Source organism: Bactrocera latifrons, unplaced genomic scaffold (assembly GCF_001853355.1).
Source record: "Bactrocera latifrons isolate USDA-ARS-PBARC rearing strain unplaced genomic scaffold, ASM185335v1 scaffold_68, whole genome shotgun sequence".
In the NCBI taxonomy this organism is placed as follows: Eukaryota; Metazoa; Arthropoda; class Insecta; order Diptera; family Tephritidae; genus Bactrocera; species Bactrocera latifrons.
In genome coordinates, this window is record NW_017537356.1 from 1,020,178 (window position 1) to 1,044,278 (window position 24,101).

At 43.2% G+C, this 24,101-nt stretch overlaps 1 protein-coding gene across 1 annotated transcript in view; it reads right to left on the reverse strand.

Moving 5' to 3' along the window:
- Nucleotides 1–24,101, reverse strand: part of LOC108975679 (inositol-trisphosphate 3-kinase A) — a 62,879-nt gene that overhangs the window by 32,963 nt on the left and 5,815 nt on the right. The window contains exon 2 of the mRNA XM_018944366.1: nt 19,391–23,039. Within this exon, the coding sequence (XP_018799911.1) occupies nt 19,391–21,979 (2,589 nt within the window). The 5' untranslated portion in view covers nt 21,980–23,039. The remainder of the gene's footprint in view (nt 1–19,390; nt 23,040–24,101) is intronic.

Sequence of the window (24,101 nt, forward strand, 5' to 3'; positions counted from 1 at the left end):
CTTTGTTGCTCGGAAGCCACCAACTTATCATTATTCCAGATATCGGCATAAATGCATATTTTGCAAAGCGCCGCCGTGCCACCGAGCCACCGATCCGCTGAGCCTACAGCAGCGCGTAATCCTCTAAACGGCACCAACTGCTGCTGCGACTACACACTTCTGTTTCTTCTGTACGTATGTGAGTGTGTACGCGCGTGTGAATATGCTGCGGTGCGCGTGCGCGTCGAGCAGTGATTTAGCAGCGCGTTGCCTTGTTAGGCAAAATATTTATTTATGATTTACATATTTAGGCGCACTTCGATACCAACGCGATTGCGATAAGCAATGAATTGATTGCGATAAGCATTAAAACCAAAACAAAGAAAAAACCAAATAGGCGCGATACAAGAAGTCAGAGGTTGAAGTTGTTTTCTTTGGCTTTAAATTTTTTTCCGTGGGAACAATGAAATGCGAAGATTATCAATTAGAAATGGTTGCAGTTCAAATGCGTTTGACTTCAAAATACGCTTTAAAAATGTAGGCAATTGGAAAGAGAATAGAGTATTACAAGGTTTTTCCGGTAAGTAATGGGACTGGTTTTCTTCTGCCGCCACTTCGGAGCGTACCCGCACCGACTGGATTCGGTAGAAGGCGTTCCTAGCTAACGAACGAGGTCAGTTGTCTCCGACACCCGAGGAGTCAGGACAAACATTTTTGCGGAACGTGTTTCCTGTAAGTGACGCAAGCCGAAAATACAGCGTTTGTTAGAGCAGAGGTACGCGATTAAATTCTGTGTGAAACTCGGTAAATCTGCGACAGAAACGTTTGATATGATCAATCAGGCTTACCCAGAAGTTGCTTTAACAAGAAGTGATGTGTTTCGGTGGCACAAGGACTTTTTGGAGGGAAGAAGTCGCTGATGAAGACCGGAAGAATGAGCAAATCCAAAGTGAAAACTATACTCATTGTCTTTTTTTGAAATGAAAATCATCGTCCAACATGAGTTTGTTCCTCCTGGAGAAACCGTCAATGCCATTTATTGAATTTTACTTGGAAGTCCTCAAGAAACTCAAGCGAAGGGTCTAACGGATCCGACAAGACATCGCAGCCGATTGGAAATTGCACCATCACAACGCCCCGGCTCACAGCGCCTTTCTTGTAAACAGCTACCTAACCAAAGCTGACATGTGGGCCTCCTGGACTTTTTGCTTCCTTGCCTGAAAAGGGCAACGAAAAGTAAGCCGTTTGAGACGACAGCATGCTTGGAAATCACGCTGGCACCGCTGCATCGACGCAGAAGGAGGAGGAGGTTGATTCAATAAATTTTTTTAAATCGGCTCAGCTCTATTACTTTCCGAGCAAACCCTGTATTTTTGTGGTGCTTATAATTCTAATTTTTTTTTTTTCGTTCATTGCTGTGTCATGCCTAGCCACACCAAAATCGTCGAAAATTGTAAAGCCGTTGAGCTTACAACAAAAGGACCCATACCCAAGTTCCATCATCCATCCATACGTGCACTCGTGCGCTGACTATATGGGTTTCGACTGGGCTCAGCAAGCGTTGGTCAGCAACCAGCATTTGTGAGTTTGCGAAAGCCTTCTGGCCTAGAATTCAACGTAAAATGTCAATTGAACTGCTAGCTCTTAGCAGGGCTCACATCTAATGCCGCTCAACTTGTTAAAGTTGCAATAAGGTTGATGAGGTGGTCTCCTCCACTATCCAGCTTTCACCAGACTAAGTTCGACTTTTTACGAAGCTGGAAGCTCAATAAATTTGTGGTATGCTCTGGGCGTTTTGTCGATATGCGACTGTTTTTTCCCATCCATTCTTACGAATTCTGGGCAACACAACGAGCAAGCGTCTCTATCAGTCTAAGTGGGACTATTCGCGGCTTCAGCCTATTACCCTAACATAACCTCACCTGTTCACACAAGGTTCATTCAGCAATCGTCACTTTTGCAAATCGTTAGCCATATATGAAACTATTGGTCCGTGGATTGTTTAAATTCTGAAGGAGACACTTTGCCTATTTTGTGGTTCTTTTCACACAAAAAGGCGATTATAAAATTTGTAGTTTATGCTTTTTGATATTTACGCATGTACTTGTATATATTTCATACTTTCTTGCCACAACCAACACCGCCAGCAAAGCAATAAGCAATGTTTGCAATTATTGTGGATCTCTAATCGCACCATCACGGGAACATTAATATCTCGGAAATGCACGAAGCAGTCAAACGAAAGATAACAAGAAAATATACAACGAATAATGATGAATGTAAGGAAACAAACAACCAGCAGCGGCAACACAACAACGGGAACAACAGACAGACAAACGCGATGGACCAGGCGGTAGGAGGGACGGCGTTGACGGTTCAGAATGGTGCAGTGAAGCTGCATGGCAGGAGTTTATTGGCAGTTGGAGAGTGCTGCATTGTGTAGAATGGACAGACTGACTAGTAGACTGAACACAAGAGTGAATGGCTGGCTAACTAAACTGACATAGTGACTCGCTGGCCAGCTCTTGCTAGTCCGTCCGTCTCGAGCAGCCTGCAGAACTAAAAGCAAAACATTGTGCAAATTGTAGATGCAGAAAACTGATTGCAACAAGAGAGCAAAACTGGAAAATGAAAAATTGCTGGAACCTTGTAGTGAAAAACAAGAACGCAAAAACAAAAACAAACGCCGAAACGTAGAATACAGTAATGAGCAAACGAAAGCATACCGTAATAAAAGACAGTGGAAAAGTAGAAGTAGATTTGCAGAAAAGACGCACGTAATAATTTTCCACTGAAGCCGCCAGCATGTTTTTGTCTCAGCGATGATTGAACGCAGGTCGATATGAGTAATAATGAAGGTTTGCGTATAAGGAGACTTGTTGACGGCCAGAAATTATAGCAAAGAGAGATAACAAATGTGCCAATATGTAGAATACACACATCTGTAAAACTTATAGCATATAATTAAAAAGCGGTGAGTGCGCAGCAGTTACGAAAATTATAAGTAACGCAATAGTATTAATTTAAAAATCGTGACTACTTACGATTGTCGTCGCAAACGAACGGTAAATCACTTTTCAAATACACAAAGCTTCCCACGGTATCGGTACTTTATTGACTTCCGCCACCCACAGATATGCAAATGGATTCGCAATGAAGCCGCTGCTAATACTGCCAAAAGTTAACCGTATTTACGCTCTCTCCACGGCCCAACCTGAAGCTAAGGCGTTACGTGTACAGCGTTCTATATAAAAACACGCTAAGCGCTACACTGACAAGTTTGAACGCTGCGCAAACAATCGTTGCTAGAATTCCTTAAAACAAATGTCAACAATAAGCGCGTTTAGAATTTTTAAATGTTTGAACAGGAAACTACAGCGGGACACAATTTTAGTAGCGTACTGCACGCGTTTGAAGTGCGCGCACAACTAATCAAGCGTTCGAGTCGCGAAAGCGCATGTAGTCTGCCATAGAATCGGCGCTGGCGCAGTGCGTGCGCTGTACGTTGGCGGGTGTGAAGAAATTAGAAGCTGCGTGAAGAGCGCGCCCGCCTTTAGGCAGCACCGGCGGCGCATGCAACAGCAACGCGACTGATACGCATCTTTCGCTCTGCGGCATACGAACTCACCACTACTGATAGATCGCGAACTCACCACAGTATGTTCCCGCTGGCGATGCCATAAGATTTTTTTATGTAGTGGCACTATGCGTGCGCCATGTATTTTCGCGAGCAGCCTCTTCCCAACAGCGTAACTGTGACTCACAGCAATTGCAGGCAAACAAATAGTGAGGCGTCGCAGCGAAGGGCAGTTGCATGCATGGGAAATACAGCAAATAGCCAGCAGCATAGCAGTGAGCGAGTGTGAAGCTTTGCATGCGCGCCGCGCATTGATTTCGAGTTAGATTGGTCAGTTAGACGCTAATACGCTAATACTCGCCTGCCATAGTTGTTGCTTTTTCATTCTATTGTGGCAGCTGCCAGCAGCGCATCAGCGCATTGACGGTGTACTACACCTCAGGCTAACAAGCCATTGCATTCGCCAAGTACGAAAAACTAACACACTAACAAAAGACAACCAACATGCGATTGCACTCTCGCCGCTTGCGACGCAGCAAAGAGCGAGCGCGCAAAGTCAATAAACACGCCATAGCCACAGCATCAGTGTCTGTGCAACGGGCGCAGCTGCGACAACTTCCGTGCCGTGCCAGCATTAGTTGCACGTTGTTGCAGCAGTTAGTAGTTGTTTGTTTCTCATGCGCAGCCTGTCGCATGTTGCGCGGCAATAAAAGCATCGCGGCATATTATGAGACCAATGAGAGAAATTCGAGTGCTGCGACGCATCGGTAGTCTCATTGCTTGACCAATAAATTGCAATGAAACACTAATAAAAGTCATGGATTAGAGGAATATGATTACAATAACAACAACAAAAAGCAGTAAATTTCGCATTCAACTATATAACAGATACGAAGGCTCAAGTTTAGACAAATTGTCCACCCATGGTCACTATTACTCTGGGACCCCTTAAGTAGCAAGAAATAATAAATAAAAAAATATCGCTTGAATATATGGCATAGACGTGAGCCTCAGTCTTCCGCCTTATGTTCCGATTCAAAGAAGTTTTTCCTTGGAGTGAGGTTGCATTTTTATCAAAGAAATATTTGCCTTCGCACTCAAACTATGACTAAGAGAATCCAAAGCCTGCGAGCAGTTGGAACAAATCAGTAACGCTGTTTGCGCCAAGGTCATAGCACTAGTTGAAACATATGGCAATTCTTTGTAGCTTTCCCCAACTTGAATTTGGCTCCTATAGCTGTCAGACAATCGCATGCCACCCATGAAATATGGCACTCCACGTAAACGGCTCTGCAATATGCTTTGTTCGCACAAGTAGATGAGCTTATCGGGGCGGCACTTAGCTTGTCGACTTCGGTTGCTCAGCTGCTACTGTGGCGTTAATTGGTGGGAGTTGCGCTGGCCTGGGAACTCTGCTTGGACTCCCGAGCAGAATACTTCGAAAGTTTTTTCCTCAAATGACATAAATCACGTAGCTGCAATTTGCCTCCCTCTGCCGAGCTTGCTGCACGCCCGCATGCCGCATTACTTACTCTAAGAATGTCTGCATATTTCAAAGCTTTGTTTTTAGCTGTTGCCTCGAGTGCTTCTGTTGCTGTTGTTGGCGTTTCTTTTAGTGTTCGTTGTCGGCATGTGTTGTTTGGTGATTTCGAGCACTTAAGTGGATTTTAAATGGAATTTATTGGTGCCCGCTGTTGTTGCGCGATAATTTCTTTATGTTATTATTTTGTACGGTTTGTTTTTGTTGCAGCAAGCAAAAACAGCGAATTATTAGCATCGCTTGGTGATTGCAGCTGCCGACGACAGTTTTGTCAAGCGACGGCATGCTTGTCATAGTTGCTCTTAATCTTTGCTATTTTCGAACAACGCTTTGTTGCAAATTGTTGCTGCAGCAGCGACAATTCGCGCACCTCAATTAACGTGCAACATTTCGCCTTACAAGAAATGCATTAGTTCGTCACCAACACGACGTTTGCCTACCACGACACGCCAAGCGACATAACAACATGTTCCATTACACCAGCGCAATCGTCATCCGGCAACCGGCAACCGGCAACCGGCAACCGCTCCGCCGGTCCACTATCTAGACGCGCGCTAATCTGTCCGCTGATAAGCCGTAAGCGACTTTTAACTTAAGCTCACCTGCTTTCGTGTTCGAACTTCAGCGGATTCGCGGCTGTGGCAAAGCACAACGATTGCGGTGCCGAATCAACATGAACCACATTCCGTCAGGCAATACGAGATCAATCAAGTTCTTGATGGGGCAACAACAGCGCTTAGCCGACAGGCTTACAAATGGCAGGCGAATTGCAAAACACCCAACGCTTGCTGACAACTGACCGTAGGACGAATGTATGGATGGGTAAATGGCAAATAAATAACACCACATAACTGGATTACGTACACACATATTCAAAGCTGTCGACAAAGACCTGCATAATTCTAATGGTTGTGGAATTGTTGACACAACGGCAATTTGCAGCACTGTCAACGTTGTTAACTTAATCAAATGCGCATGCAACATGTCAACTGCGGCTCTTCCGCAGCAATGCCACTGTCCACAGTTCGCTTAGCATTCACCAATCTGACATCAGTTCGCCTCCACTCCATTTGGCTTCCGTCCAGGTTCGCATAGTTGCAACACAATTTCTATTTTAATTTCAATGAGCAAACTCGGATGAACTCCAGTAACCAGCTGAGCGCGAACGAGGCGATTTGATATAAAATGCAATATAGATTCAAAAGTATTGCCATTTAAAAATCTTAACCAGGCTTCACCTGAATCCACAGGCAAATGTTCTTATAAGTAGAATTCTCTCAAAGCCATCCTTATGAGAGAAACACGAACTCGAATAGCACAAGCATCCTTTGAATAGTCCATTATATGTAGATTAAAGATAATGCTGCCGGAATAATAATTTGGGAAAAAAGGAACAGTGGACCCATTTGACTAGCGAAATCGACTCAATGAACGTTCCAAGTACATAATGGTGCCATGAACCTTCGAACTAATTTAGTGTTGTTAGTGTATGGGTATGGGTATCAATATTACCATTGGCATGCAATATGGTTATATGAATCTTAGACAAATTTAAACTCTGAAGTTTGTAGACTTAAATGACATAATGTGCCAGAAAGCAATACTTGGTTAGTTGAAGATGGCTCAAAAATGATATTTTACCTAAGCTAGAAGGCTGAACATCAGCTTTCTCATTATGTAAAACCTTATCTTACATACAATACTTAGGGCAGGACACCAACATCTGAATATTTTATTTAACAGGCGAACGACCACAAATCAACCCACCTCAATATACCTCGTAATGTGACTGCTGCTGCTGTTATCGCCACATCAACAACCAAAGACCAGCAGCCAGCGCGTTGTAAATTCAATTTAACATGCCAAATCGGCAAAGACCAAAGTTGGCAACTGCTGTCAACACCACGCGGACATATGTACACCAGCTTAATTACGATCAGCAGTCTGCACGCTGCACCGGTGCGAGGGGTGTGTCGGAAGCTATGCGGTCTTATCAAAATCATGTAACAATCCATTACCGTAGGTGGTCTTTGGTGATAACTCGTAAATTTTTCGATAAGAATCAGTGATAGAAATGACACTAGCTCGATTAATTATGCACTGAGCGAAATTTTTATAATATACAGTTAGTACAGATTTTCAGGTTGAGTTTAAGAGATATATGTATGTATATCTCTACACCGAAAAGTCTTCTCGTATTTTGTCAACAGATGTCGTTGCAGTCGTAAATCTAACAGTCTAGTGCTACCAGTCACATTTTGTCATACCACCGTTGGAAAGGTGAGATTTTAAGCTTAAGATGAAAAAAAAATCAAAAATGAGTGAAAGGGAAGAATGCCGCGCAAGCCATCAATGAAACCATCAAATGAAGTTTACAGAGACGAAGCTGTATCAGTTCGTATAGCACAACAAAGATTCGATGGCTTCCGTTCTGGAAATTTCGACGTGAAAGATGCTCCTCGCTCTGGTCGACCTATCGTTGAAAAAGTCGATGAAATTGTGCAAAAGATTGACCAAGACCCTCACATAAGCAGCCATGATATCGCTAAGGAACTTAACATTCATCATCAAATGCATTGGAACCATTTAAAAAAGGCTGCCTACAAAAAGAAGATCGATGTGTGCACCCACATGAATTGTCTATGAAAAATTTAATGGATCGAATTAACATCTGCGATTCTTTACTAAAACCATATGAAATCGAACCATTTCTGAAGCTAATGGTAACAGGAGACGAAAAGTGGTTGAAATGCGACAATAATCTGCCAAAAAAGAGCTTTGTCTAAGCGTGGTGAAGCTTAACAAATGGTCGCAAAGCCTTTATTTACGCCTTGACGCCAAGTTATGCTGATTGTTTGGTAGGATTGAAAAGGAATCATCCCCTATGTGCTGCTCCAGCCTGGTCGAACGATTGATTCTACATTTTACTGTCAACAACTGCTGAGATTGAAGCAGGCAATCGAAAAAAACGGCCAGAACTGATCCAATAGAAAGGGCTTCGTCTTCCATCAGGACAACGCTAGACCACACACACTTGATGACTCGGCAAAAACTGGGAGAGCTTGGCTGGGAAGTTTTGATGCATCCATCATATAGTCCTGACCTTGCACCATCGGACTAACATTTGTTTCGGTCAATGCAGAATCCCTTAATGGAGTAAAGTTGGCTTCAAGAAAAGCTTGTGGAAAATACTTGTCATTAAATTTCATTATGAATGTAAAAAAATCAGTTGAAGTTTGATTAGAAATACGAAAATTTTTCGACTACACAATAATAAGCGTTTTTACAAGTGTCAAAAGATTCATACCTGACAACATTCAAGGTAGGCTGTCTCTATTGGTAACTATTGGTCGCTTTATGCGATCGGAGTGAAAATGCTAATTACAGATGCAAACATGATGAGATAAGAAGACTGTTCAAAGATGTTAGCTTTTCATGTAACAACAGCAGCAACAACAATACCTACAAAACCAATACTTAACAAGAAGTGTGTTGTAACAGGCAAAGGCGACAAGATATCATCGCAAACATGCCACATGGCACATGCCACACGCCACATGCCACAAGTGCGCAAACAACTAGTGCTAAACAGGCTATTACAACAACAACCACACCAGCAGAGTGCATCAAAACAATGTCACATATTAGAGGCGAAAATGAAGTGATGGGCAAATATATGGCCCTTTGGTGGCAGCTGCAACAACAAGCAACAACATGACGACGCAAAAAATGGCACGAACCACGGTCGGCATTGTATGCCAAGCACTGTGGAACATGTTAAAACTTATGTTTTAATTAGGAAAGTGCGAGCGGATCGAATTTCGCTGTGTAAACATGAAAACACGCTGACGCGTCGCCCAAAGCAGTGCTGAATGGGCGGACAACACAAGCGAATGGAGCGTCAGCCGCAGTAAAGATGACATTTTAGCTTAAAATAGCCTGCGCTCAACGGAGATAAGCGCCGAAACGGCAACGGTTTGATAGTCAGCAAGATTTATACTCCACTATTTTTGCGTTCGAATTACACAAATGACACTTAGATAAAATACATGAGAGCGCTTATAGAACGCTGACAAAGATTGATGTGGCCATCAGCGTAAGTTTTAATTGGCATAAACGCAAAGTTTTCCTACGCAAATTTCAACTAATTTTCCAATGCATTCATGTGGCGTAATCTTTTCACGACGACAAGAAGCTCTGCGCCACAGTCCAGTCCAGTGTCCAGCCGGCGCAGCAAGCGCCTAATTGCGCTGTCAGGTGACACTGCTGCTGCGCTCATAATCAATTAACACTGGTTTTGTAGGCCATTACATAGCACTCCATGGCACAGCGAAGCTTAAGCCGCCATGTGCGCATTTTAGAGATTACACGACGGCGAAAATAAACGAGCTGCATTAAAGATCGCACTGCGCACTGTGAAAACTGGCAAACACGTAAAGCGCAGGTTGATAACTCATTTGCAGCGTGGCGCTGCGTTATTTTCGTGCAACCGATTTATTGATTTTTCTATAATAAATCACCTGCCACAGAGCGCTTACAAGAATTTATTACGCAGCAAAATCTTTTGCCACAGCGGTCGCCAACACCAACACCAAACAGCGCCGCCATCACCACAATCACCACCGCAGTCAAACCCCGCTAGTTCGCCACAATTATCATTACTTCCACCTGCAACTTGCTGCAACGAGGCGGCATGCAACATGAGCATAAAATTTGAATTATTTCGCCGTCGCTGATATATCTATCCCGCCAACTATCCCACCACGGCTGACTGCCGTAAGCACCGCCGTTTCGCGTTGTTGTTGTCGCCTCTGACATCCAACTGCGGCCGTCAGTCGACGTCAACACAGCCATTTTGATTTAAATGTCCATAAATCAGCAGATGGATCGTGTGAAGCGGACAGTTCGGCGACGGCGCCGGCAGCGGCCAGCAAATGGAAATATTCACGGTGAACAGCTAAATTGTCTACAATAAAAACACTGCATAAAAGCAAGCAATCAATGGTTCTAACAGTAAACGCCGCGTACAAGCCGCAAAACACGCATCTTGTTACAGCACATGCGTGCCACTTGTTGCCTATGCTGAGTACAATTGCGTTTACCCATCTAAGTCCTCCTCATTAAATTCGTTTAATGCCTCCCTACTGAATTGGCGCAGGCGCTTTGCATTCGAATCGCATGTTTATTGCTTGTGTTGCTGCAATTCGGCTTGCCACATTTGCATGTGAACTCAATGCGGCACAGTAGCTTTGTGCGGGAGACACGCCACCGACGAGGCAAACGGTGCCTCTGTCGGCACTTTATTTGTTGCATATGCTCGCCATCGCTGTGTAGTTTGCTGTGATTGCTCGTTAACGGAGTTGTTGTTCATTGTCTGTCGAAATTGCCGAATGCAAATGACTTAATGCTACAGGTTGCTCCGCTTGCGCTATTATGGCCACTCCACGTGCAGACACCACTGTGGCAAAAGTTGATGAGAGCCTAAAAGCATGCAACGCAATATTACTTCACACAAAATTGGCTACAAATTAAAATCTTGCGTTGATTTAGGGACACTCTGTATTAGTTCCAATCTTACGTTAATTTTGAGATACCCGTTAGAATAGATTTACACTAACTATAACAACAAAGATTCCTAAAGTCCGCAGAAAAAAACACAATCGCTTTCCACTCCACTATAAATCAATTACTCTTCTTCTTTACTGGCGTAGACACCGGTTACGCGATTATAGCCGAGTTAATAACAGCGCGTTCAGTCGTTTCTTCATTTCGCAAGGTGGCGCCAAATAGAGATTCCAACCGAAGCCAGATCCTTCTTCACGTGGTCTTCCCAACGAAGTGGGGGTCTTCCGCTTCCTCTGCTTCCCTCGGCGAGTGCTGCCTTTTAATTCGCGTAAATATGTAAATGTCCTTGTATATCTCATACAGCTCATCGTTCCATCTAATGCGATATTCGCCGTGGCCAACGCACTATGGAACATGTCATCGTCTATGCCTCTGCACCATATGGCAGGACAGGAATAATGAGTAACCTATAGAGTTCGCTGAGACGATCAGAAGCTTATATCTGACCAGTTCAAAACTATACAAAATGCCTACTGGGAACGATCAAAAGAGAGCTTTATACTCATGTTGAACAAATAACAGCAGATGGAACTCCAAATAGCCCGCTGACAAACAATTAACCAAGCAAAGCCCAAATATGACAAAAAGAGAACCAAGGGCTTACTATTTATGTTCAGAGATAATTTATATAGACTTTGAACTACGATAACAGTGAACAGGCTTTGAAGAGAATAAAAAAACGGGGTTTCACTTTCTTTGTGAATTCCCAGCCCTATAACAAACCATACCATCCTACTACTTGGAACCCAAAAAGGTTAGTGGAGGTAAACAGTTTCAATTAGAGCACCAAACGGAATGCAGCGATAAAACGGGATAACAAAATTAAAAGGGCCTGCAATAGTACATCAATCGTTAATTGAGCCCATGATGACAGCTCTCACGAGCTACCTACAGTTTCTTCGGAAAAATATGACTAATTTTCTTCCGCCACGACTGTACTTCGTAGTGTGCGCGTACCTATTGAATTCGATAGATGGCATTCCTAGCGGCTGGTCAGTTGTTTTCGAACACCTGCAGAGACAGGACAAACAATTTCGCGCGACGTGTTTCTGAGAGAGATGTAAGCCGAAAATGCAGGCCAAAAAAGGGAAGAATAAACAAATCCAAAATGGAAACGATGCTCATTGTCTTTTTTGCCATCCCCCATGAATTGTTTCCTCCTGGACAAGCCGTTAGACTCAAGCGAAGGGTCGATCGGGTCCAACAATACATCCCAACGCTTCCGCAGCCGACTTACAGCCCAGATGTGCCCTCCCGGACTTTTTTTGTTTCCTTGACTGACAAGGCCGATCAAAAACAACCATTTTGAGACTAAAGAGGGGATCCACCCTACTATAAAGTGTCGGGTATTTTATTTGATACGATGAAGGTTACGTAAGAATTCCATACTGCGGAAAATATAAAGTTCTTTCGCGAAAAGGTGCCTGGGTATAGTCAAGGGATTAGCGGTCTTAGCTCGCTCTATAGTCCTCAATGTCAATTGCAGTTTCGCAACGTCAACACTTCAACGGCCTCGAGTGCTAATAACAACGCCGCGAAGCTCGTGAGACAACAACAACAACCCTGAGACAAACAAACGAATTAATCAAAAATTGAAGATGCACTCGAGCTGAAAATAAATATCCGAATCAAAGTGAATTAGTTTAAATTACACACTTGAGTGAGCAAATTTACAATTAGAAATTAACAAACGTCAATGCCCAATGGCAAGCGATTCGCTACGTATATATATACGAGTATTTGCCAATACAACAATCTACATATACTTGAAGTGGGTGTGACGCCGATTTAGCGGTTCAGCGCTATGGAAAACGCTCGTTCGTCGGTTGGTGTGGCCGGCGGGCGGGCTGCGAAATGCTCCACATTCAACATGGAGTGGCGACGTGGTGACTGGCGCATTCCACTCACAGAGATATCGCTTAAAACTAAAATAGAACATGAGTTATGCAATTAGCGCTCATAACACAGTGAAGTCGTAAGCGCTGAAAGCTCAATGGCAGACCAACAAAAGCGTTACAAATTGCTACCGGCCATTCGACGACGGCTTCGCTCGCAACGAAATCATATAAACACGATTTTTACACGACAATAACGCTAATTGAATTCTGACACAATATTATTTTTTCTTTTTCAACTAGAAGTCAACACAAAACCCACTTTAAAGCCACTGCGCTGAGTGTGCAATCATCAATCACATCACCAAATCCATGCTACGTCCGAACTTACTGCCGAAACACAAACAAAAAAATGGGAAAAAAACGCAGTGGAATTGAAAGCAAAAGCAAAGGCAACAACAATACGATCGCGTTGTGACGTCTATACAAACCATGGAAAATTAACAACTAAATCGTCGATGGTGCGAAGCCAGCGCTGGCAGCAACAAACCGCATGAAGCATGACGAGCGATAAATTTTCGAAAACCGCTGAAACAACAATAAGAACACACTGCAAAAAGTGCTACGCTCATGAGCCTAAACAAAGGGGGCAATGAATATGAAATAAAATTATTAAAAAAAAAAAAAAATCAGCAAAACTAATTTAATAAATAAACTAAAACAAAGGCTAAACTCAAGCCAAACCAGTTTTGCGGACAAACAATGGAAACAACAAGTCTCAGAACGCTATTCGGATAAAAGCAGACAGCTTAATGCAGTGCGCATTTTTTATCATCACACACATACCGACGCACAACATATTGATATTTTGATTCGAAATTAAAAAACTCTAGAGTTGGATATTTGGTTTTGCAAAGCTTGGCATAATTCCACTTATTGCAAAGTGGTTCGAGCTAGTTTCATACAAGAATATAAAAAAGCTAGTTTCGGATTTCAGCATTATAGTATGCTAAGTGTTTGTGATCATAAGATCATAAGGCCAAACCTTTTTAAGATATTGTAGAATATCAAATAAAAGAAGTTCAAAACCGGTGAAAATATTGAGTAGTCCCAAAAGTCTTTTCGTATTTCTCATCAAACTTCAACTTTTTTTTTTTTATGCCATTTTGGTCAACCCTTTTTTGCCATTTCCTCTAGAGACCAATATTTAGCAAAGAATTCTCAATGCTCTCTCACCTTTCGAAATCAACTTATTCCCGCCCGACCAACGAATCTAGACGATGGCTATCAAATATTAACGAATCACTATTTGTCCATGTTATCTCTTTATTTGTAGAATTGAAGGTTAATACGGCACTGGTGTGAATAGGATGACTTTCCACTCAATTTGAGGATCATAATGTACTCTTCGTCTTACTTAAGTACAATGACACTATAAGGGTATGATATTTCTCCTAATCTCCTTTTCCCTTTCCCTTCCTTTTATCTTGAAAATATAATATTTCTCCATCTTTATCGCTTTCTCTCGCTCTTCCGCTCTACGCCTCGCGCTCTCTACATCTATCCCTCTTTCTTTCTTCTTTTCCCCTCTCTCGCTTTCTTTCTAAAATATGTGTGTCCTCAAATAATAAGCCTTAAGCTTATGCACCGGGCTGTTTAGAGATATAAATTTGACACTTCAATGCTAAATAATCAAAGCGTGTGGAGGTATAATTTATCCACATTGTTATCACCGCTCGATTTTTTGACATTTGATGAAGAAATGACTTTCCGTCCGAAAAAATCTCAGTATATCATTAATTTCTCTTTTGAGAGGGGAGAAAGCGCCAATTTATTGTAACCAAACGATGAAGAAATATATTTCCCTTTCTAATTTGACGACAACTTCCAAATCAGACCCGATAATTCCCCCTGACTGTCCTTCCTATTCATCGTTCTCTCAGAACATATTTAACGAGAATCCCGGCCCTATCATAAATTCTGTCAATCGTGGTTTCCCTCATATCAATGCAATGCATAGGTTTCCATGACGTCAATAGACCAAAGTGTAAACAACCGTTGTACAGAAATAGCAACACACAACAAAGGGGCACTCTAATCAGCGGCGATATAATGCTCGTACAGCTGCCACTTATCAGCACCCTCCACTATTATAACCTCTATTTAAAACAACAATAAAAGTGCTGGCTTCACACCTCATCAACGGCTGAGCCAAAGGTGGTGGCACGGCGACGGAAGCTTTATTGATGATTATCGCCGCCACACACAATTGCAACAACTGCAAAGCAGCGCCAACAGCAACACCTCACTTATCGTCGCCACTCTCTCATTATCGACAGCATCGACGGACTAATAAAGCAATTACAGAACACACACGCTCTCTCACACGTGCCCACTCACCCAAGTGATCGGCAGTTTGCAAGACGACACGGCGTATACGCGATCTTTGGGAACTGTTGAGCGAATCTTCTGCTTGCGTTTGGAAATATTTGCATATGCACATGCATATAAGTGGGGCAAGCAGCGATATAAATGGAATTTTTATGCTTCAAGGTCAAACCGTAAATTCATTTGTAATTCGTTGTACGCCGCTCGCTTTATCGCACTTGCGAACCAAGTCGACGTTACACCAACTCATTTGTGTGATTAGATTAACCGGGAGTCCGCGCACAACTGCGCAGCGGTGCGGGGCAGAAGCGGCAGTTGTGGTAATTTTTATTATTATTGCTTTTGGTGTTTGTGCCATTGACGTCACTCTAAGTTTGACGCTCGTTTTCTATATAATATATTGCTATGGATCAGATTGTTGTTGTTGTTGTATATAAATTGACTCCTCTTGATGGCTCTTCATATTGACGTGAATTGATTTTTGCAGAGCCGCTAATAGTGGCAGTTAGAGATTTCTCAGTTTCCGTAGTAGACTTTGGCAAATAATTATTGATATTGTTAATTTATTTTGATTAGAACGTTCATCAAAAACTTTCCGGCAGTTCATTAGTTCTGCAGTTTAAACAGCCTCGCATGCTTCAGTTAGAGAATAGAATCGAAAGCGTTTTGAAAAGAGGAGCAAAAATTAGCGCTTAACAGACTCAATAAGATCAATCCAGCTACTACTAAGCTACAGGGTTCGTCCGGATAGTAATCAGTACTGATATTCTTCCGCCGCGACTGTACTTCAGAACGTGCGCGCACCGACTGGATTCGGTAGAGCGAGTTCCTAGCTAATGAACGAGTTAGTCTGCGAGTCTGGAGAGTCAGGACAAACATTTTTGCGGGACGTGTTTCTATGAGTGGTGTTCGCTAGAGTAGAGGTACGCGATTAAAATCTGTGTGAAACTCGGTACCTAGATGTTGCTTTAGGCAATATTCCGAGTGGCACACGGCGTCTTCTCCCCCAAAAAGAGAAGAATGAACAAATCCAAAGTAAAAACGTTGCTTTTTTGACATCAAAGGCATCGTCCACCATGAATTTGTTCCTTCTAGACAAACTGTCAACCCCAAGTTTCACGTAGAGTCCTTAAGAGACTCAAACGAAGGGTCAATCGGATCCGACAAGACATCGCAGCCGATTGGAAGTTGCACTACGATAATGTCCCAACTCACGCCACAAAGGCCGGCATCTTAACGCTTTCGCAGCCGACCTACAGATCAGATGTGGCCCCGACCTTTTTTGGTTTCCTTGCCTGAAAAGACCGATGAAAGGCAAGCATTTTGAGACGACAGAGGGGATCCCAGAAACATGCACCTCGGCTCTCAAGGCTATTCCGGAGAATGCCTTCCGTGACGCCTTCAACGCTTGGAAATAGCGCTGGCAGCGCTTCATAGACGCAGAAGGAGCCAATTGGAAAGTTTTTAACGAATTGTAGCGATTAGCTGAGTAAATTTTTTTAAATGGGTTTAATTACTTTCCGGACAAACCCTGTATTAATGAATTATAGGCACATTTTACTTGATCAATTCAAGGATGAAATCTCGTGATGCCAAATCCACCCAAATCGATCACCAAACTATCCTTACATCGTATCGAACTCTCCAACATTTTTCGATAAAATAAGAATCCAGCAAATTTGTGAGATATAATTATTTACGAATGGAACTGTCAAGCAATTGGTCTGATTTTCCAATTTTTTTTCTGCGAACTGTCAGCACGTTTTCTGCAGATATGCCATCCTTCTCATTTCTTCACATATTTCGGCTCTTGTAGTGCGGTTCAGCGATGATGACGTCAATTACATTCCAATGAAAAAGACAAGACACAGCCAGACCAACGGGCTATAGCACGTAATGTTTATCTTAACAAACATTACAAACACAAATCGAAAAAAAAACCGCTTATCACAAATTATTAAATTAAAAAGAAAATAAATTTCGAAATTAACTCACAGTTAAGATCAAACACAAGTCGCGCTGAAATTCGGCGTAAAAAGTTCGCCCATACTTGTTTACCGGCTGTCAACTAGCAGATAGCCCGCTGCGGACGGGACGGCGGGCGGAGGCCAGAGTCAAATTTGCAAAATTAAAGACGTCAGCGCAGACTTAATGTGCATCGTTTAGTGACCACATATGTACATGCGTCTCGTCTTTAGTCCGTTGGCTATTGTACGCGCAAGATCTGCCATGTTGCTGAAGTATTACTTGGAACACAAAAAGAAACTGACAAAGCGTACAGGCTTATCGAGTAATCTATTGAAATGTGACACCAGCAGGCTTAGCGGTTCCACTTGTATTTATTTATTTACATTAGCGAACATTTTGTCTTCGATATCACTTACGTGAGCATTAGCAGCTTTCTCGTAATACGGCGATTTATATGGGACATGAATGCATGGACGCACTCTTTGCCCACCGTAAGCGTAGCGGCTGTCGCCATTTGTCATCCGCTGTCGAACGCGCGCATATGCCGCTGCCTTTGTGGGCGTATGTGTGTGCTGAGTATTCACATTTACGATTGCTATCGCAGTTGTCCGCCGCCACTTAGGCCGTCAGTGGGAGGTGTGTATGCTCATGCGCGTCACTCTAATTGCTGTCGAAATCTGTTGCGCAGAGCGACTGACGTCAGAGCGGCCGCAGTCGCGACGCTGCGCCCCGCCTTGGCCACGTCCCTACACCATGCATGGATTTAAGTTTTCAATGCGCATTGGCAATTTCGCAATGCTTTGGTGACGGTGAGCGTATTTAGTTGATTGCCCGGGCTCAGCAGCGAATCGTGTATCAAATATAGAAGGTGATATATGATTATCGCTAATTAAACTACGCTCATAAATATCGACATTTGATGGATTTGTTATTCAGCGATAAAAGAAATATAAATAAACGATTTACTGCTATGTCAGCGGATGTTGTGCACTGAAGTGCCTCAGGTGCGCATTTACGGCGCGGCCTGGCCATTTTTCCACCGTTTATGATCGCTGTTTTGATCGAAAAACCAATCAACCTCTATCAGCGCAGCTATCAAAAGTCACCGAGTCATAAAAGTCGCGCCGCTGTCACATAAACACGACACTTGCTTGCTGCTTTTATTAATTTCGCGTACCTTCAGCAAATTGCTCGACAAGCGAAGAACGACAAGTGTTGTAATGAGCAATGTAATTGACAATAAGTGAGGTGGATGCTAGGTTCAATAGGGGCTCAGTTTTAGTAAAAGTATAGGCAAGACGTAGCTAAGCAACATATTTGCAAAGGAAGACACGCCAAGAATCCAATACCAAAGAGTAGATATGTGCCGAATTCTCCAAGAAAAAAGTGAAAGAAAGCGCTTTAAGCGTAATATTTTCAATTTCTATCAACATAAAGTGAGCTTCGAACTCACTCAAGACAGTTGCAATAAGAATTCCACCTCCCTTCTCATTACCAAGCTCCAGCGGCACAAAACCATCATTGTTTGCCTTCCGTCTTCACACTTTCCATTTCCTCATTGAAATTAATAAACAGTTTTTGGCACCCATTATTTATTAGCTTTTTTGCAATTACTTAAAAATGCTTAATTTTTCATTTACCAAAAATGTCTTATGTTCATAATTATCAACTACTAAGATATACAATTGGAGAATACCAACATGGCAGGATGAAACAGTGCGATAAGACAATGAAACATTTCAAAAATGAGTGATGATGAAAAATATGCGGTGATAATGGTTGGGTATGACAGCAGCGCTGTGGCTGTGACAGGTTCTATACGCAGACACACACACACATACGCGCGTGTCTATTTGTACAGCCCAGTAAATATTTGCTAATTAGCAAAGGTAGCTCCATAAAGAGTTTTATGTGCATGTACCTATGTATGTATGTAAGTATGTATGTCTACTTGCACGCATACATAAGCGTCACTTTCATGAGCTGCGCCGCACGCGGTTGTCAGTGCACTAAATCATAGAGACAATATAAGTAGATAATTTAAAAAATAACTTCATATATATGTGTATATATGTATGTATGTATGTTTATATGTGTCGTAAAAGCAAGTAATAATAAAAACAAAAATGGGTTAAAATACTTCAACGATAAGATAAATTAAATTAAAGCTGCATTCCTTTCACGTCCCACCGGCCATATGACACGGTGAAATTAGACTAATGTCACTTAGACTAACGGAATAGCACACAGAATACATGCACAATTTCCATTGCTTATGCGCGTAATCACACTCATACCGAGCCTACACAAGTGCTTATAAAATTTACAGTTAATCACTAAATCTTAATAATGTTACAACAGTTCTTTGGGAAAAATAGTTTAGAATACTTTAGGTTTGTTGAGATTTTGTTTGGGCGTGCGGCTTCAGTAGGGCGCCTTTTCACCCACGTTCGCGCCCATCGGCACCGCCAAACCTACCTTCTTAGCTGCTGGCTTCGTGCTCAGGTGCTGTGCGGCCAGTAGGTCGGACAGGTCTTTGCCTGTTTGTTGTTGTGGATCTTCGGGAATGGTGAATGACTCCTCGTCAGCGCTGGCTGAGTATGTCGAACAATCGCTTGTTTTACGTTCTAAAGAGGTACGTACACCGTTCACGTAGCACTCTGCGCCGTCTAATGCGGATATCGTTGAGCCGCAGTAGTATAGGTTGCTGCAGGAGGAGGAGGCGCTCACATCCGATTCGCCTTCACCTTCGTTGGCAGTGTCCAGTGAGGAATGTCGTCGTCGCATGCGCTGTGCGCGAAAGTATTCTATTTCTTCGAGTGTTATACCGCACATGATTTCATCGGAATAATCCGACACAACTACAGAAGGAGTGCGTACAAATCGTCTACCGCCCGGAAACTCAGTGGGTGCAGTATCACTACCGCAACTCTGTGCTGACTCGCGACGCGAACATGGCTGTGATGGCGCTAAAGAACGCGGATCCTCCGGTAGCTCTACAACGCGTTCCTCCAACAACACCTTGCTGGGCACCGTAGCTGGGGCTGGTGGATTGCTGATAGTTGGTGGTAGCTCGGTGATCGTTGTGTCTGGCAGTGCAGTGGGTTCTGCTAGCGGTAAAAGTGCCGGTCGCAGTGGCAAATCCGTAACGGTGAGTGTCATTCTTCGCTGTTGTGTTCCGACCGGTGGCTGTGCGGGTGTTGTATCCATTGACTCATCAACGTCCAAACCTAATGCCGAATCACTGCTGGCAGAGCGTGCCACTTTATCCTTACGCTTTGTTTGGCCAACTGCGGAAGTGGTCTGCGCCGATTCGTTGTCCTCATTGTCAGATGAGTAAGGACTCTGTCCAAGGTTGCAACCCTCGTCCGATAATGGACTGTTGCGCTGCTCCAATCGCTCTGGCTTCAAGGACAACATATTGCTATCGCCTGTCTCGCTGGTTTTGTTCGGATTCACAATCATTTTCCTAGCGGAACACGTTGAGTGACTTTCGAATCTTTGTACTAATTCTTCAACACGTGGAAATGTACTGATTGTATGAATCAAGGATTGATGGGTGTGTGCTACAGGGTAAGATGTCCTTGTCTTATTTTGTTTTTCAATTTTTTTCTTTAAATCTAATTTGCGCCTCGCCACTAAAGATGTGGATGAATAGGTTTCCGCCGCGTTCACGGCTATCGTTGGTACTCCAATGTGTGGACTAAGTTCTTTGCTATACCGTGTACTAACTGCGTCCAACTGTGATTGTCGCGATATCCCACAATCATCAATTAGTGTCGAGGGTTGTGTTAAACGTTTGACTGCTTGCTCTTGCGATTCGAAATCTCTGAAAAATTCCGATTTCAGTTTGGCCTTTCGCGCTGCCAAAGTCAGTGCCCTTATTATATCCTTGCTATTGTTGTTGGTGCTTGTGTCTGCGCGTGCTCTTGTCTCACAAGCAGGATCATACTCCGAGTTGACTAAATCGACAACTCCTGGCCACTTGTTGCGCGCTACGTATACTTCACTTGTTCTGTCGATGTATTCGCTTAGGGTGATGTTGTTACTGTTAAGCGCACACCGCTTTGGTTCTGATATCGTAGTGCTCGCTTCAAGTTTTCTCTGATTACTAACATTCGTTAGCACAGCCAACGGACATTTATTTTCAGTGAATTTGGATTTCGCATCTACCGCCAATAACACCCCTTCCACCTGTTTGCCTCCCATTCTCAACGGCGACGTCAAACGAGCCGCCGATTGTACTCGTCGTGTAGCAGACGAATGCGCCCCTTCCGGAGACCTCGTCACTGCTACTACCGGCGTTTGCTCATTCGCCGTTGTTGTAGTCGCCGCCGTCACCGCATGTGTCATTGTAGTAGTGCTCGCTTTGCTCTTTTTTCCCTTCGTTAATTGGCTTGCCCCTAACAGCGCGGACGTCGCGCGCGGTTTTATCGTTGGTGTACGTGAACGCGACAGTTGCGCAACTGTCAATGCCGCCGTGTGCGTTTTTGTTGTGGCTATTTTTGTATCCGTTGTTTCCTCCGTTTTATTGGCATCTATTGACTCTCTTGTGGCTTGAATAGCACTTAGTATGAGCGCCGAGTGTGAAGAAAACTCACCGTCAACAATGTCAGTCCAGCCGAGCATGTCATCCGCGATCACTGCTCCGCACGCATCATCTGCCTTTTCGTCAACTAGTTCACAATGTTCATTCAAGGGGATGGAATGCAACGAGGCTGGTGGAATGTGCACGGAAGTAAGTGCTTCGGTCGCCACACAATGGACCGAAGACTGGGATGTGCTACCGACAAATGTGGCTGTCGTTTGAGAATCAACGCTGGTTTTTGCAGCAACGCTCATACGTACGGATCTCTGAGGTACTCGCACGTTTTTCTTGCAAATATCAGCGTTTGAGGCTGTTGTTGTGGCAGTTGGGTTAGTTGAAGTCGTTCCGGTGCTCCGCCGACTGATGTAGCCGCCCATTCTTCGCGCCAACACTGGTTGACATTTAATATTTAGTTTTTCAGCCACTTGCTTACGCTTATCGCTGATATTACTTTTTTTGTTTATCGGTAATTTGCTCATTATTTCTCATTGGGTGCGTACGCACTCAGCAGCACCTTTTTCTTTTGATCTCTTCTCTACGTATAGTTTTCAAGCGTTCTTGCAGTCGACATACACGGTTGCAATTCGCATTGGCTGCACAACGCCAAATGACGTCAAGACAAAAGACTACATGACGCAAATATCAGCGATTAGCTGTGACCAAGCCATGTTAGCGTTGTTTTTGTTCTTCGGTGCGCGCTTGTTATTGTTTTTTTTTGCTGTTAATAATGGGCATTTTCGCAGCCGCGAAGCCTCTGACGCAGAAAAGACCATCGACCGCAGCTAGTAAACGCTGCTGACGCACGCCAGCCCCCAGACAATCAGACGCTTACCGCGCGGTGATCGATAGTGTATGCTGAGGTTTGAGAAACTTTCAAAGTTTACCCGCTCGTTGTCTTCTCACATTCACCCTCGGGCACTTTGAACTGACACTTAATTAAAAGCCTTTTTCGGTATAAGCGATAATTTTTTGCAAATTAGCATGAAATCGCCGTGACGCTGAACGGAGTGCTATGAGTAGTACGTTGCGCCAGATCTATGATGCACGTTGACACGAAACTTATATTACGTTCGCACGCTGACGCTGAGAATGAGTAATTCGCGTAGATCAATTCGATTTATAAACACTTCTTGGAACGCGAACTATGCACTTGTGGTTTGCGGTGTGGCGTGCGTCACTTGGCAGCCTCTCATACACTCATATGCGACAGCAACACCTGTTAATCTTGATGAAACCACAGGCGCATGAAATAGCGCACACAGATTTATACACGCTTATGTTTATGAACGCATCAGTTCAGTCTATCGCGTCGTTCGCTGCACTAATCGCGTCAATATCGCGCCTCGCGAGTGGCTGATCTCACCGCGCACAGGAGCTGTATTCACAAACGCCTCTCCAGCCGTTTGACGCGCGCGTATACCGACAATCTCACTATCGCGCTTTGTACGACGCGATCGCGTTTTAATTTTCAGCACATTTTTTACTCCCCTCCCCTGCAACAACCACCGCGTTTTCATTAGATGTAGACACGAGCAGCACCTGCAAATAGAAAAGAAAATGGCAATAGCGATTAGGAAGTAGGGAATAGGTGCGGCCTGTTTGGGTTGCGTCGCCACAACCATTCAAATTGAGGATCGTAAATTCATAAAAATATTAAAAACCACAATTTACCTAATTCTTCATTAGCGCTTGCCTATGACTTGCATTCAGCAGCTTTTGTCTAAAGCCAATGTCATTGTTGTTCAGTGTGAGCTTTATCGTGCTCACTATCTAACGGCAATTATGAGCTTTCCCTGCTACGCTTTAGTATTGTAATCTATCTTTATCGCCTGATTATTTTTGTTGTATGTTTTGGTTTTTCCTTTATTTTTTACAATCCATCCTGCTGACGCAAATCGTATTTTTCGTATTTCGGCTCTTTTTTCATTCATTCACAACTCAAATTATCCGGTTACTTTTATTGCTTTTGTTATACTGTTAGGCATTTATATTAGATAATTGTTTTTGTTCCGAACTTATGTATATGCACGTGAATATGCTGTAGTTCCGCGCGTTTGGATGTCATATATCAACTTTACCTCAACACCAAAGCCAATCGTGGAAATAAAGTCTCATTATGGCCGTCTGCAGATCAACATCCACAGCCGCGCAAGATTCATAGTGCCGCCGTAAATTTGTTGACTCATGATAATATAACTGATAAAATTTAGACTGCGGGCTTATGTTGTCAACCAATCGCAAACATGGCATGTATTATTAGCTCCCGAATAATCTTTGATAATTTCGCCATAATGAGATTTTATGTGGTTAAAATCCGAATGCTTAAGGCTTCGGATAATTTTTTTTTTGCATCTGACTTCATCACTTTACGACATGGAAATTTTCTTGTTTATCCGCTATTTACGGAGTGCCTGAGGTACCATTAAATCTCATAACATGCAAAATCATTCATTAAATTAAGAAAGATAAGTTACTGTCGCCTTAGAAAGATATAGTATGGAGGTAAAGAAATATAATTTCGATATAAGTTTGAGACGGAGGTAACTCCCGGCTACCCAAGATCACCTAGGTCTTCAGCTTCGAGGAATAGTTTTTTTTCTT